Genomic DNA, 17032 nt, shown 5'->3' with positions numbered 1-17032 from the left:
AATCTTGATGGCTTGTTAGTTCATAGGAAGTTGCACCAAAGAGCTAACTATGCCTCTGTTTTCCATGGTTTGTAAAGCAAGGATAAATCATTACTGAGAAGATAACAGTGTTTATTAGTGTTGGTTTTGATTTTATGGCAGTAGCAGCCTCCTGGATCCTGGAAAGCTGACTGAAGCATCAGAAAGCGTAATTTCCCTTTCTATTGCTGCTTGTTTGAAGTTGTTATATCAAGCCAGATTAAACTAATATGAACACACAGATTGCTGTGTCAAAAAAATAGTTGTGCTGTCCATATCGAACGGATCCACTAAAAGTCCGTAATGATGTTACTTTTTCTTTATGTTCAACCTCTCTTGAAGGCATTCATCTGCCTGGATCAGGGAGATCTATTTGGCTTGCAAATTCAAGGCAAAATGGTTTTGGATCCTTGTAAAGATTAGATATGTGTAAAGATTAGCTAAAGTTAAAGGCTTTTCCATGAACTTGAAACTACACATCTGGTTATGAACAAAAAGCAGTGCTGAACTTCAAATAAGATCTGTGCGTTGCCATTCTTTTTTTGAGGCATATGTGAAGAAGTGAAATACTACATTCACTAGATATTTGTAGAACTCTTTCTACTTTACATGCCAAAACTTTTTGAAAAGCTTCCCAGATTAAAATAGAGTATGGGAGGAGGCTTACAGACTAATTCATTTTTAGCTAAGATTCTCTGGCTGATCTTTAACTGAACTGTATTTCAAGAATTGCTTGCTGAGAAAACAGATATCTTGATGGTCAGTGGATATTCAATAGCAGCTGAAGATTCTTGAATACCTTCTCTAAGAATCCTTTTGATAATGGCAATCAAACAAAACCAAGACTTTGTTCTTTCTCCAGCAAGCAACTACTAGTATGTAAGCATTGCATAGGTTTGGAGAGGCATGAAAAAGTGGCTGTTCATGTATGCAGTTCAGGTGAATTATTCTCACAGCTATTCTGTGACTTGCTCTTCAGTTTCATTACTGTGGAATTTGTTAGCATGCTGTTCTTTACAGTGAGACAAAGGCTTTGTTATGATAGTACCTTGTTTTGTTTAATAATTGCAGCAGCTTTGAGAATACGTGTAAGTGATATCTGAAGAACATTGTTGCCTGTAGACCATTTCGGGCATGTTGTTGTACACTAATCATACACATTGCAAAAAAATGAGTTGTTCCATTGATGAGGACGGTTCTTCAGAAAGCTGATTTACTGGGGCATTCTTAATAACTTGTGGAGTAACTTGTTAGTAAAGTTACTTTCTCCTTAGCTATTTAAAAAGCTGTACAAACTAGACGTGAATGTAACTGATTGAAGTGGAAACATGAAAGTAGGTACCAGGTCTTAGCAAACTTATCAAAGAAATTGAAAAACTGAAAGTGATGGAACATGGTTTTGTAGATACTTTCAAAGAGGTTTGTATTGTATATTTTTAATTGCTTTCTGAAAAGTATCCCGTAAACTGAAAAGGCATTAGATTGGGTTTTATAACCTAATGTTTGTTGACATGTGACTAGATTCTTATGGTGAACTGGATTCTACTAAATATTTCTTTACTACCTTGAACAAATAAGCAGTACCTTCATTATAAAATATGGTGTATAAAAGAAGGAATTCAGTATAATGTTTCTAGTGAAGATTGGTATGCCCTGACTAAGCATGACGTGAGTGACAGAGTAAAATAAATATTAACAAGCTCTTGACTGGAGTCCCACAGAATATGATATCACTGGATTTCTTCAGAAAGGATGGGGTGTCCTTTTCCACGTGTATCAGAAATGTAGATACATATGCAGTCATGCCTAACTCCTTTGTACAGCATGAGTATATTTGGTTATTTACAATCCTCAGCAGTTAAGGAAACCGGGCACATGGCAGACTTGGTATGGGGAACATTGTGACAGAAACAAAAACTTTAAAGATAGCTTGTAGAGAACTTTACAATAATTCTATTCATTCTCTTTTCTGCTGTTCCCTACTTGAGTAAAGAAAGCTTTACATATTCCCTAATAAAAGAAAAAAGGGCAAGCTTATACTGTCATCTGAAATATCTGTAACAGGAGAGAATACAGTTCAAGCATTAGTTGAATTCAGCACTGGACAACATAAAAATTGGAACTTTTGAGAGGGAAGTAAATTTATTTTTCCAAATATTCAAAGTAGTTGCGTTTTTATTTTTTTCATTGCTGTCTCATGAATGCTATAGTAATTGATTTATTTGCAATGATTGAGTAGCATTCTTAGGAACAAATTCAATACGGAAAGCAAGAATAGGTATTCCTAGGAGGCAGGAGAGTAGTAGCCTGTGATTTTTCTTTGTTGTTTGGAGATTTAATGTAACCTTTGTTCTTATCCTTATAGCTGGCTTTTGCAATGTTTTCGTTTGGCCACATTTGCTGTAGACGTTATGCTATGTGTGTATTCCCGCTGATTTAAATGAAATTACCACCAGTGCATAAAATTGAGAATATGTGTTAGAGAACCAGGATCTGAGGCCTTCTAGTGATTTCACCGGTGTAAATTGTCTTAAAACTGGTGTATGTGAATTTTCCTGTAGACTGGGGCTGGATGTAAGCTAGGTCTCTTCAGGGACTGTATAGGCATACAAAAAGACATGGAGTATTGGTGTGAGGATGCCACTGCTCAGGCATGGCTTTGCAGCATCCAGATTAGAGCTGGCTGTAATCCAGTCAACTCGTGGTACACACAGAGGAAGTGAACTAATCTGTCCGTGGTGGCGTCCTTCTACCTATCTTCAATCAAGTGCCCAGCCCTCAGCGAATAATCACGTCACAGCAACATGATCAACCACACGATTAAATGTTTTCTAGCATTTCTGAAAGCAATATTGAGAATTTAGGTAACTTTGGCAGGTGGTGATTGTCTAAGGATGGCAAGTTAACAAAAGGAACCACAGCATGGGGGAAGCAGGGACAACTTTTGCAACCAGTTTTACATTATAGATATTTCCCTGCCTCAGTTTGAAAACCCCAGTATTTTAAATTAAATCTTTTTTTTTAAAATACACTTAAATTAGATTATTTGCTGAACACATTCAAGAATTATAGAAAAATAATTTTATGATCATTAGTTTCATTGCTTGTGGGCAGTTTTTATGGATGTAGATATATGTGAAACTAGTAATATATGAGACTTTTAAAAAAATTTGTATCTGGAAACAATTTTCTCACACTAAGGCTCTTCTAATTCCAGTTAAAGATGTTTAAAGAAAAAAAAAGAAAAAGACTAAATCTTTTATTAGAAGAGAGGATATTAGTGTAGATTGAAACAAATTTTAGAATGTTAAGTTAGTGATACAGTGAATGCAATTAATGCAATTAAAACAATGAATTATCATCCAGAAGATTACTTTTTGGAGGAGAGAGAGGGTGTGTGTGTGAGTGTAGCAACTGACAGGTTATTTCGTCTCTAAATAGTATAGTATGCCTTGGGATGGAGAAAAGAGGCACCTATGACAAAGGTCCTCTTGTTGGAAAAAGGTTGACAGTTTAGTCCAATAATCTTCAGGTCTGTGCAGTAGGTTCTTTGATAAATAAAGGTATCAAATAAACAAAGCCCAAAGAAATACTTTTGAGTTAATTTGGTTTCCATATATCTGTTGTAAAAATTTTGACTGCAAATCTCCTTCATTCTGACTGCGTATGGGTCTAATTGTAGTTTCAGAATGTAACGAGACTGGTGTGATGATGTCTACTGTTTACCACTGTAGAAAACAAACCTAATGTGGTTCGCTGTTTGCCTATTTTAAATAAAAATCTTTCAACTTTGCTTTGTAATGAAATCAAGCAAAAATTTGTGTTGCATCATGAAACTATCAGTAGGAGGTAAGAAAAAAATCTGAGGCAGAGGTTGCAATGTCAATGATTTGACCTGTATTTAGGGATAAGTCCCCAGAGGTTCTGCCACAGATTGTCCCTACTTACTGTAAAAGGGGAAGATTACTGTCTTGTGTACACTAAATTCTGAATGAGAGTAAACAGAACTGTTAATGAGGCACAAAGAATCCTTAGTTTACCTACACTGTTAGAAAACCTGTTAAATGCAGAGGATGAAGTGAAATAAGACTAAATTTTGTGCGAGCAGAACAGGGATATCTTTTTATAAAGGAAATTCACTGATTTGAGTTTATGTGCCTGACAAAGTGCTTGATTGGAGGAGATGTGTATGGAATTTGTTACGTTGATTTCTGATCGTAGCGTGAAGAATAAATGCAGCTTTAAAAAGGGCAGTCAAATGCATCCAGGTATATCTAACTGTGGTATTATTAGTGAATATACTGTAAGTAGTTCTTGAGAAAGGACTGTACTGTTGGGCACTTATTTTTATCTTCAGGTTCACATTTACTCTTCTTACTCTCCATTAATAGGTAGCATAGATCAGTCAGTGTTAAAGGAGTTGCCTCCTGAGCTCCTGGCAGAAATTGAATCCACCATGCCACTTTGTGAACGTGTGAAAATGAACAAGCGCAAACGTAGCACAGTTAATGAGAAACCAAAATATGCTGAAATCAGTTCTGATGAAGACAATGACAGTGAAGAAGCTTTTGAATGTAAGTAGTATATTGTTCTGTTCCTACTGCTAAAGAAAGCGAATATTTTGCTTTTACAAAAAAGTTTGGTTTGTTTTTTTATAATTTGGCTGCCCTAAAACATACGAAAACAAGTTTGCTGTCCTGACAACTATTTGGTCAAGAAGCCTTTTTTTCCCTTCTAAAAGAAAAATTATTTTGTTTCAGTCTGCCACTTAAGAAGAAAATCAGCTATTTGTTAAATTTCTTTTCCTAATTACCTTATGGGAAGCCTCTGCCTAGATTTTTTTTCAGTTGTGGTATGAAACATTTCTAGCCAATCACATTAAGGAAAATACCCTCTAAAGCAGCACAGAAAACTTGCATACAGGAGTATACAAAGAAAAATTTCAGTAAACAGATTTTAAATTATTCTTAGTTTTATTGATAAGAAAAGTGAAGGATCCTCTCTTGAATTTTTGTCATGATAAATTGAAAATATAACTGCCCAGAAGTTTCTTAAAATTTTTCTTCTATTATTTATCTGGCATATTGCTTGAAAAACTGAAGTTGCTTTTGATGAGATCTCAAAATAACCGTTTGCTGATAATACTATCCTTGAACTAACTGTTTTCAAAGGAAGAGAGGAAGTTTTTCTGTGCAGTCAGATAAAGTTCCTAAGTGTCAAAAAATTTTTATATGCCTCTAACTTAGGTAGGGATTTCCTGCTTGCTAATAAAAAGGTGGTTAGATTGTCTCTATAGTAGCTCAATTAGCCAACACTGGAAAGAAACTCTATTAAAATGAAGTGAATCAGTTCATTCTGAGTTAACATCTTAGCTGTGTTATCTATGCAGGGCTACAGGAGAAGTTCATATTGCTGTTAACCTGAGAAGGCATCTTGCTTGTATTAATTTTTTCACACATTTAGAGTCTTTCCACATTTGTTTACATGAACATCTTACTCAACTTTTGTAAAACACAATGTTTTGATTTTCAGTCTTTCTTAGAATCCAAAAGAGACAGATTTGTTCATTCTGCTTTTTAGTATGTTTCAAGTTCTTGTCCAACAGATACACAGTATTTATGCACACATGCACATAAAATTATAATAGCAGTACCTCCGATCTTTGTCAAAGAAGCAGAAAAGGCTGTCCTTTTGTTTGTTTTTCTTTTTAATTTTAACTGAGTAATGCTTTGAGTGTGAGTATGAGATGTTCAGATAATTTGTAATCGGTCTTGATTATGGCAAAGAATTAAGGTTGATTTGCTTCATTCAGGATTCTGTATTCTCTGTTTATCATATCATATCACTGTTTATGATGTTAATAATCTGGAACAGTGAATTAAAAAAATAAATAAGTAAAGCAAAATGTTTAAGTTGGTTGAGAATGGAGAGAATAGTCAAGAATTTCAAATACCTTAATATACCTGGTAGCCACAGTGACTGTTTTTAAATAGAAAGTAAAGCATATTAAGGAAAACTTTCACAGTAATTATACACTTTATGGGTTTCTAGATTCATTATATCCACTTGAGATCTGGCCATCATTCTAAACAATTCAATAGGGAAAACTGGTTTTAAAATAAATTACAATATTTCTGAAAGGATACTGTAGAACTTAATTGAATTAAAAGGAGACAAAATTATCAAGAGAATGGAAGATTTATGACAATTATACTTAATAGATTTTTATTGTTACAAATATGTATTTCAGAATTCTATGAGTTGTCTAAAATTGAACTTTAAAAAATATGAAATAGTGATTGTTCTAGAAGAAGAGAAACTTCGAGTATCTCATGAAGAAGGGTCATTCCATTAAATTTAATTATGAGAAATTAAAAATTGATGAAATAATTCTCATGCAATTAATGCTAAATTGTATTATTTGCATAAATGTTTGGCAGAATTCACAAGGAAATTGGGTATTTATATTCCAAAGAGTCTTTATTTGTATATAAAATCAATACTAACTATTGAAGTGTTATTACTAGTTAATTTTTTAGTAAATTTGTTTCTGCTTAAAAATAAAATGAAGACAGGCTGAGAGAGTTGGGGTTGTTCACCCTGGAAAAAAGAAGGCTCCGAGGCGACAAGTACATGAAGGGGGCCTACAGGAGAGATGGGGAAACACTCTTTATTGGGGGGGTAGTGAGAGGACAAGGGGTAATGGGTATAAGCTGAAAGGGGGTAGATTTAGACTAGACATTAGGAATAAATTTTTCACTGTGAGGGTGGTGAGACACTGGAACAGGTTGCCCAGAGAAGCTGTGGATGCTCCATCCCTGGAGGTGTTCAAGGCCAGGCTGGATGAGGCTTTGAGCAACCTGGTCTAGTGGAGGGTGTCCCTGCCCATGGCAGGGGGGTTGGAACTTGATGATCTTTAATGTCCCTTCCAACCCAAACCATTCCACGATTCTGTGATTCGATGAAACTCTGTAGAGCAGTGATTGTAAATAGCAGTTCCCATGTTCATCTTATTTGCCTTCCAGAGCCAGCACAACTTTAACACATGCTGTTTTGTTGTGCAGCATTGATAAAATAGGCAATTTCCAATTCTGCTGGAAAGCAATATTGGAAGTTACTTTTCTCATGGAGATATAGCTACAGAATTTGTCTTACAGAGCTTAAATTGATACTGATGATTTGTGAACTCAGGCATCATGAACATGACTGTACTGCCTCCAGAAGCAAGTCTGATCCAGAGGTAGTACAGCTGAAAGCCTGAAATGAGTTATTAGCTTGAAGACTTGGCCCACCTCTGTGCAGAAGTTTTGGAGTACATTTTCAGAAGCAAGAGCCCTCTAGCATGCAGTGCAGAGCATTAGTATTGCCTCAAGTTTAATGGTTTTTTTATTAATTCTGAGCCATGTATCTATAGGTATTGAATATATCCTGGTACATATACCAGGTGTGACTATACCCTGGTATGTTTCCTATGCTTCTAAATAATATGGGGTTGTGGGAAGACCTTGTCAGTTTGGTTCCAGTTCTGTATAAATATTTGGAGGCATTTGGCTCAGAAACAACCCTATATACAGTCATACCTCTCTAAACTTCAGGAAACTTTGGTAGAGAGACACACGTATCAGGGCTGTTAACATGCAGGTTCACAAGCATAGACTCTGGGAGTCTTGAATGTGATGTTTTGGAGCTGTTTTGATCTTCACAGCACAGTCAGTGCTAGACATCTGTTTGCTAGCCTAGTTATCCTGTTACAGTAGATAATAGAGAGTTGGCTGATTTCACAGATGAAGCAACCCCTTTTTCTGTTACGTCTTAGCACCCTTATAATAACCTTCTGTGGTTGCTTGTCTGGCCCAGAATTGTGACTCCAGCTTTCTCCTTTACATGGAATTTTCTGGCAAAACAGAATATCTTTAACTAGATTGACAAGTCTCACTGGACTTGCTCTGTTAGGTGGCCAAAGCAATCACTGAACTGGAATATGGACACTCAGTAATAGTTGCAGTTTAGGTAATTGAAGAAATTATCTCAATATTCTCTTATGAAAGGATTAAACTTATTTTGATTTGTTCCACTTTCCTTACTTTGCTTAAAAGTTCAAATACCCTGTAAACTTGTATTTCTAAATGTTTGCTGGTGTCTTTGCCAGTTTCAGGCACAGTTTCCATGTAATTCAAAAGAAATTGCCTCACCCCTGGAGGCATTCAAGGCCAGGCTGGATGGGGCCCTGGGCAGCCTGCTCTAGTGGTTGGCAACCCTGCCCACAGCACAGGGGTGTTGAAACTAGATGGTCTTTAAGGTCCTTTTCAACCCAGGCCATTCTATGATTCTATGATTCTATGATTCTATGATTCTATGAAATTGTTAGAAAAATGGCATAACAGGATTTTATATAATAGTTTTAGAGTGTCCACTTGCTTTACAGAACAGCTATATAGTAGTGTTTAACTTGCAAATCATAGAATTGTAGAATCATTTAGCCTGCAATAGACCCTAACACTGCCAAGTCCACCACTAAACCACGTCCGTAAGTACCACATCTACACTTCTTTTAAATGTTTAAAAATGCTATTAAAAGTAGAATTTTAGAACTTAAAATGAAAATGCATTGCATTTCTAGCTTCTCGTAAAAGACATAAAAAGGATAGAGATGAAGCTTGGGAGTATGAAGAACACGACAGAAGAAGTTCTGGTGACCATAGGAGAAGCGGTCATTATCATGAAGGAAGGAGGACTTCTAGTAGTGGCCGTTACCGTAATCGCAGTCCTGATGACTCTGATGTGGATGATTATTCTCCACCCCCTAGCCTCAGTGAGGGTAACTGATCATTTTAAAAATTCAGTTTTATTCTGTAATACTATTGCATTTTTAATGGATATGGTAAACATTTTATAATAAATATCTTTACATGCAGTATTGAATACAAGTGTAAGAAATGTAAATAATTCTTTATTTCATTTTTGAGAAAGTATTTCTTTCACTCTTTATTCTCTTGATTAGTGGCTAGGAAAATGAAGAAAAAAGAAAAACAAAAGAAGAGGAAAGCTTATGAACCTAAACTAACACCTGAAGGTAATTTTAGAAGATTAATTTCCTACTGTTTTTATTTTTTGTTTTTTTATATAAAATAATTATTTATAAATTTCTTTTTTCACCAGAAATGCTGGATTCTTCAACTTTCAAAAGGTTTATTGCTTCAATAGAGAATATTTTGGAAAACTTGGAAGACATGGATTTTACAGCTTTTGGTAATATGTCAGAAATTTTCAAAATGCTTTCTCCAATTAGAAATACAAGAAACACCAAAAAAAATTGTATTGCAGTGTTTTCGAACTTCCTCCTTGGTAATTTAATTGCCTGTGATACATGCTAGGGCATACTGCATTTATGTCTTCCACCTTGAGTGGTGACCTTTACCTTTCCAATTTCACTTGCTGCTGCAGAAAGAAGATCCTTCTCTCTCCTCCCTGCAGAATCCAAAAGGAACATAAATCATAATGAGACAAATAGTAGTCCCCTGGAATGGAAAGGATACTTCTTTGGGATGTCATTAGGGTGTTATCTTCTGTCAAACATATCTTTGTAAACAACACTAATAAGGTGGTTCTCTAGTAATGTCTGAAGCACATAATTTAGCATCTGTTGTGGCCTTTGACCCAACAGAGCTTGATTATTCAATTCAAGCAGCAGAGTCCTTCAGCATTTGTGGCTGAGGCACAAAATCACTGTGTGCTATTTATCTGTTTTAGTGGAAAACCACCCAGCTTAGCATAAGTGTCTGAGGAAGTAGTCCAGGTTGACCGAGGTGGCTGTCTATTGAAATCGATAATAAGAGTATTCGTTACTTTTTTCCCTACCATTTCTGTCACAGGATTAGAACAAGAGGAGGAACATGGTAAACAAATCACTACAGTTTTTAAAGGAGTAGTGTGTACAACCTTGGACTGAACCAAACCTTGAACCAAAGTCATTGGTTCTTTCTATGTCTGATATCATTAAGTTTTTTTTGTAAGGGTAAATACAGTTAAGACACAGTGTATTCCCAAGGTACTTAATTTCGTAAGTGTTTTTCATCTGTTGCCCTTCTGCAGATTTGAACTTTATAATTAAGACTACAGTAATTTAAGGTTTGTTTTCTGAAATGAGGGTGCTGGCACAAGAGCTGCAATAAATGGGTTTTGCTATATTAAAAATTTTTAGCTCATAACTTTCAGGAATGGATGCCTCATGTTAGGCTGTTAAATGATATTTCAAAACCAGTCATAATTAACAAGTAGTCCTTGTTTTAACACAACCAAAAGTTGTCATCACCAGTCTTCATCATCAGTCTTCATTAGATGGAACTATTAGATGCTAACTATTTGGAAAATCAGTTCTTTTTCTTCAGTTGACTTTTTCATATGGGCTGTAAAATACTGATTTCCTTGAAGTCTATTAAAAAATATGATTGTTAATTTAAAAATTTTTTCTAAAGGTGATGATGATGAGATTCCCCAGGAATTGCTGCTGGGAAAACATCAGCTTAGTGAGCTGGGCAGTGAATCTGCAAAAATCAAGGCAATGGGCATTATGGACAAGGTACATCTTCATAGTCTTTGATTCTTTTTGAACATGTAATTTTGATAAACATATAAAAACTTATGTCCCCTAAAATAACATTCCACCCTCTTCAGGTGAGCATGTGACAGATACTGTGAACAGTTGTGCTTATGCTGATATAGCTGAAGTGCTTAAAAAAGTTACCACATCCTAACTGTTACTATATCTGAAGCTGAGACATTTTTGTTGAATGGTCCTTCTCTGTGTCAATGCTGAATATATGCCAATCTGTAATACCTATGCCTGAGCAGTAAATTCTGAAATAATTAGTCTACTTTCACAAACTCATGTCAACCTATATAGGCTTTGCTCCTTATAGCTGGTGTTGAGCAACCACAGTAAATCAGAATAAAATAATCGGCCTTTTCTGATATATGCCATCAATGCAATATAAATGTGTGATGTCCAGCCAGCATCACACTGAATTGCCTTCTTCCTCCATCTCTCCAGAAAGGCTTCTCAAACTTACAAGATTGAACACCCCAGGTGATAATAAGATTAATTTTCTGTAGGCTGCATATTGTGGTTTCTTTGCTGTACTCTTCCCAACTTCAGTGCAAGGGATCTTTTTGTTGGTGCTAACTGTTGGTATCACACCTCTAGAAACAATGTCCTTGCTTTCGTTATCTTCCTGGAACTCTTGGCTTTAGGCGGTCTTACAATGAACTCTTACTCTGCCTGTTCATGACCACTTACTATGCTTATGAAGTGTCTGTGAAGCCACTTATTACAAAAGTCACTCCGAAGTGTTGTCTTTAATCCAAAATTTAGATATTCCTCCTGAACTTTTCTTCAATCTCCCTACCTTCCTTTGTAGTGTGTTGTCAGCCTCAGTATTTTTCTTTCCTGATAGTTCTCACCCTTAACCTCTGTTCCGTATTTTTCACACATACATACATACATACGTACGTACATGTATACATAAAGTCATAATTTTGTTGCTTCTAAAGATGAGTGTCAATAGTATCTGGATGAGTGAAACTGTCTCTCCTTCAGTTTAGCGTGTTCTAAAATTATTTAATGATAATTCTGTAGAAAATCAGTAAGTGACATTGGGTTACTTTTTTCAACATGCTAGTTCTTCAAAGTTAACACTGATATTAAGAATACATTTCCTTTTTATTAGCACTCAAGTATCAGGGCATTTTATTTCTGCTTCTTCATGGAATTAGCATTTTCTCTAATAGAGCTCTGTAGGGACAGTTAGAATTTGTGATCGATACTTAGATTTGGTAGATTGCTGTTTCTAGAAGCAAAAGTGTATAAACATGCAACGTTAATGACAGATAATGCAGTTTTCAATCTATTTCTATGGAGTTTGCTGTTTGAAAATACAGTTTGATTGCAATCCTAGAATATACTTTACCTAGTTTAGTTATATTATTATCGGCGTTCTCAATCATGTTATGTCAGAAACCGTGAAAGTCAAGATCTGATCCTTATCTCAAATTGCTTACAGTTTGTTTCAGAGTATTTAACAAGTTCTGTCCTTCATTCATGGGCATTCCTTTAAGGAATTTGGAAGCCTTGATGTTTCTGCAGGTGTTTGATGTGTTTCTTTTCTTGTTTTAGCTCTCAACAGATAAAACAGTAAAAGTTTTGAATATTTTGGAAAAGAATATTCAAGATGGATCAAAGCTTTCTACGTTACTGAACCACGTGAGTTTCAAATATACGTAATTTCACAACATTGTGTAGAACAGAGTTTTCTTCACTTCAGTGCTGCTTAGTGATAGGTTCAAATACTGTGTACGTGTGTGAAAGGAATTTCTGATATATGAATATGATTCAGATTGACAAAGTTAAAGATTTGAAGTAAAATTCAATTTATTATATTTTTTCAGTACTAAACATATTTTACTGATAACTAACAAGTGTATTGGGAGCAACTGAGTTTTCTTTTGTTTCAATTTTGTAGTTCCATCCTGAAATATTCATTGTAACTGGTGTAATTTGCACCATTGGACATTTCTTTGCTGCTTTGCTACCTGTTCATAAGACATCCCTTACACAATGAAAGAAGTACTACAGCTTTCACGCAGAGCATATTCTTCCCCTGAGCATTAAGAAAGGAGGAAGTGCTTTGTTTAGGCCTTTTCTTACACTGCATAGTTAAAGTTGTCAATGTAAACAAAATTAACAGGAAGTTTAAGATTTTAGGTTTTTCTTTTTTCCTGATATACCTAAAACTAAATGGGGATTTGGAGCTTTTATGAGGTTGATATGTGGTAGTTCACATTGTATATATTTATTTCTGCACTTTCTAGTCAGGACAATATTCTAGCAGGAATAGAGTTCTTGAGTTTTATGGACAAAAACCTCTTGACCTGCAGAAATAGAAAGTAATTATTTATATTGGAAAGGAAGAATTTGAACTTGCAAATGAAAGCCAGAGCCACATTATTTGTACCTAAATATTTTCACCTAGATGGTTGGTAGGCTTTTCAAAGTTGCAGTCTACAGTTCTGAATGTCTTTAGCAGTATGAAAAATAAGTGAAAATAAGTTGCTGGTTTACCTGCTCTACTTCACTGTGATTAAGTCTTTATGCTAATGCTTTTAAACTGCTATTTTTCTTTTAGCTTTTTGTAGTAAAACTCAAGATCATTAAACAGTTCATGAAATTGTCCAGTGATTGCAATTCAGAGACAAAGCTTTGATTAAAAAAAGAAACAATCTTTAGCCAATCAAGTTTTAGATTTTTTTCTTAAAACCTGTTAAACATGATTCAAATCAATATGGCAAAGAAAGCCACTGCTAAGGAGTAAGCTTACTTCTTCTACAGTGCTGTCAAGATATCCTGCCTCCATTTCAGGATGTTTTTGAGAGGCAGAGTGCACTTGCATATTCTTTTTATTTCCAAGATTAACAAGCAACTTTTTAAGCCTGGTTTCTGTAAAGAGCAAATGACTTAAAGCCCTTCTATGCAAGAAATTTGCAGGGATCTCCTGATTTACAAATTTTATATTTGATTTTACAAATATATATTCCATATACACAATGCACTGTGATATTGGTTTAGATACTCGTACCAAAAAGTTAATATGGTTTTGCCAACCCCTTATTTTCACTAGAAAAGCCAACAGTGTTGAACTATGGTGTCATAGAGGCAGGAAAGATTATTTGTCTCTGTAGGCTATATCTGTACCAGAGAAGCTATGGAAAGTTATAACTGGTTTTGCTATAAATAATGTTACTACAATATTTAACTAGTGCTGGGTGGTCATAATTAGCCTCGTGTATTTGTTCATGTATGTTTGTTTTTATAACTTGTACAAGCACAGAAATACAGAGATTCTGTAGCATGTGCTAAATGTAAATGGATATATTTGATAAGACATGTTTTAAACGCGTTGATCATACATGGGTTGGTTTATGAAGCAGAGAAAGTTCTATACTTACAAGTTGCATATGACTTGTAACAGTGTTTTTGTGTAAGAGGCAAAAACTAGACTGATTGAAGCAGCAACTGGTGTGCATAGGACACTGAAGAAAACACTTGATGAATTAGTTTAGATTTTCCTTGAGGTACATCAGTCTTTAGTATGTGGCAATCTTTCCTCATAGTGCTTCTCGATGACACATATAAAGCTTATTTGTGTTCTAGCAGAAGAATACAGGGAGACTTTGAAGACTTGTAACTTAGGGAGACATATTACAAACATGTTGCTAGTAAAACAATAATTGATTTCTAAACCAAACTATTTTTGTATCAAAAAGGAAATACACCATTTTATATGTGTCTGTATGTAAGTATATTAAGATAATAGTATTATCTTTTACTTGGTAAGGATAAAAATTTTACTTCTTGTTCACACTTTCCTGTTTTTCTTGCCTGTTATAGAACAATGACACTGAAGATGAGGAGAGATTATGGAGAGATCTTTAGAGTGACAAAGTCTGCTGATGCTTGTCTTACAGCTATCAATATTATGACATCACCAAATATGCCTAAAGCTGTATATATTGAGGATGTAATAGAAAGAGTTATTCAATACACAAAATTTCATTTGCAGAACACTCTGTATCCTCAGTATGATCCTGTGTATCGAGTGGATCCTCATGGTGGTTAGTATGCTAAGAAATTTTTAAAAATCTTTCCACATTAAAAAGTATCAAAACATAATCTACTGTATGAGGATGCAAGTGATATGACTTTCTGGAGTAAGTTTTTTATGCGCAAGCCTTATACTGGTAGTTCTTCCATATCACATACAGCATCCTGAATTAATGCTTTGTGTTAGTTTGAGCATGAAAAAGTGTAGAGTAAAAAAAAAAAACAATGAAATGCATCCTCTGAATATCTTTGTCATACGGCATCTTGGTTTACTGCAATGATGTCAATGTAACCAAAGTATTTAGACTAAAGTGTTAAGAAGTTTGTCTGAAGTTCAGCTTCCGTGTATAGGAATAAGTCATTTTATAGTCATAATCTGTGTATACAACAATTTATTTCAGTGAAAACTATTTAGCATTTAACATTTTGTTGTCACATGCATTACTTTAGATGCAGGTGTCCAACTTCAAGAAACATTTTAAAAATCTTGGATGCAGAATTTAGAACAATTATGAAACATTAATATAATGTGAAATTCTTACTTTGCTGTTGATGCTACTAAGTAGTTTTCTTCTCTAAGCCATTGCTTTTACAAAGCTGTGGTCCTGCAGTAGTTTTGGGGACATTTTTTGAGGAAGATCATGATTCTGATATTTGATGTGAAACACTGAAAAAATTAACAATAACTTTTATTTTCTAGGTGGTGTTTTAAGTTCAAAAGCAAAACGTGCCAAGTGTTCCACCCACAAGCAAAGAGTTATAGTGATGTTGTATAACAAAGTTTGTGACATTGTCAGCAGCTTGTCAGAGTTGCTAGAGATACAGCTTCTTACGGATACAACAATTCTTCAGGTAAATTTTATCAGAAGAATTTCTGTCCGAGAATGTTTCTTTTTATTTTCCCAGAGAGTATGTAAAGTATGATCCTCTCAGTAAGGTTGACTCATCCACAGGTCACTGTAAATTTTCGGTTCTTTCCCCGCATCTCACAGGGAGGGGAGGGGGTAAGGGAGAACGTAGTTGGTGCACCCACAACAGACTTATTCTCTAATATCCTTTAATAACATTATTTACTAATAATATGAAGTAATACATCTTGTTGAATACCTTACCTTCTGAATGAATAACCTACTTGTGAAACTGCATGAGTGTCAGTTTGTTAGTCAAATATACTTACAATAATTTATTTCCGTTGACAGGTATCATCTATGGGAATAACACCTTTCTTTGTAGAAAACGTCAGTGAGCTACAGTTATGTGCCATCAAATTAGTGACTGCAGTAAGTACTTTTTAATTTGTGGTTTCATGTTCCTGTATTTCTGAGAGTTATTGGGGCATTTACATAGGCCGTATTTTCTCTCTGGTAGAGAATTGGAATTTAGAACTAATTTTATTCTTGCATGTTTTTACAGTTTGGTATCATAATCTAGCAATAGTACTAAATCTACCTGAGCTGCCTCTGTTTGCAGAGTACTCTATAGGAGGAAATATCATATTTAAACAAAGAAATTCTTAATTTTGGTTGTGTTGTTTAAAGTGTAAAGGCAAACCCCTTCCTCTTACCTCTCCTTTCTTGTCTTAAGAAATCTTAGCAATGTGGTTTTCTTTATTTCCTTAAGATTTGCATTAATGCAATGGAATGAGGTCTAGAACTGGTAAGATACTTGTATGTAATAGAATAAATTATTTTTCTCAGAATAAGTGTCTATGTGAAAAGTTCATGGGGCAAATAAAATACTATTTCAGGAAAAATGCAGTGCCACACAGATGTGCTTGTTCAAGTGGGAGTTTTCCATCTCTGTAGGGGTGATATACTCCAATGTTCTGCCTAAACAAAAGGAGAGACAAACTGTACCATCCTGACCATGTAAATTGAAAGAGTATGTCATGTCACCTGGCTCAGAGGCTGATGCCAGAGGTGCAATTTTGTCTTTTTTGATCATGGGGAGGCTTATGTGGCACCAGGCCTGCTAGCGACAGATGGAGTTCACCTGGCTCATAGGGGGGTAAGTGTCGTGGTTTATAAAACCACAGGGACTGTTCTTTGCTAAACACCTGGTGGGCTGAGGCAGGGACAGGGAGGGTCTCACTCACCAGTTAGGGTCACGGGCAAGAAACGGACACGACTTGGGAAGAACAAGAAAAAGAATTGAATTTATTAACTATTTACAACAAGAAGCAAGATACTGAGAGAGAGAAACCATGTCTTACAAAAAGGCACTTCTCTCCCACCCCTCCCTTCTTGCCAAAGCCCAAAGGCTTTGTTCTGTACCTTCTCCCCCTTCCCCCAGCAGCACAGGGGGGCCAGGGAGTGCGGGGGCTGCAGTCAGTCTGCCGCTCCTTCCTCCTCACAGTCT

The 17032-nt window shown here is 35.4% G+C and overlaps 1 protein-coding gene across 1 annotated transcript in view; it reads left to right on the top strand.

Moving 5' to 3' along the window:
- LOC104464662 (nipped-B-like protein) overlaps positions 1–15954 on the top strand; it is a gene marked incomplete at its 3' end in the record, with an annotated part of 28332 nt that extends 12378 nt beyond the window's left edge. The window contains 10 exon segments of the mRNA XM_010077438.1: positions 4410–4592; positions 8639–8836; positions 9020–9091; positions 9178–9267; positions 10494–10597; positions 12191–12277; positions 14462–14502; positions 14504–14685; positions 15375–15526; positions 15874–15954. Of these exon segments, the coding sequence (XP_010075740.1) occupies positions 4410–4592; positions 8639–8836; positions 9020–9091; positions 9178–9267; positions 10494–10597; positions 12191–12277; positions 14462–14502; positions 14504–14685; positions 15375–15526; positions 15874–15954 (1190 nt within the window).
- Positions 15955–17032: the final 1078 nt, after the last annotated feature.

This window comes from Pterocles gutturalis, unplaced genomic scaffold (genome assembly GCF_000699245.1).
Source record: "Pterocles gutturalis isolate BGI_N339 unplaced genomic scaffold, ASM69924v1 scaffold45198, whole genome shotgun sequence".
Taxonomy (NCBI): domain Eukaryota; kingdom Metazoa; phylum Chordata; class Aves; order Pterocliformes; family Pteroclidae; genus Pterocles; species Pterocles gutturalis.
This window is presented reverse-complemented; position numbering and strand designations above follow the sequence as displayed.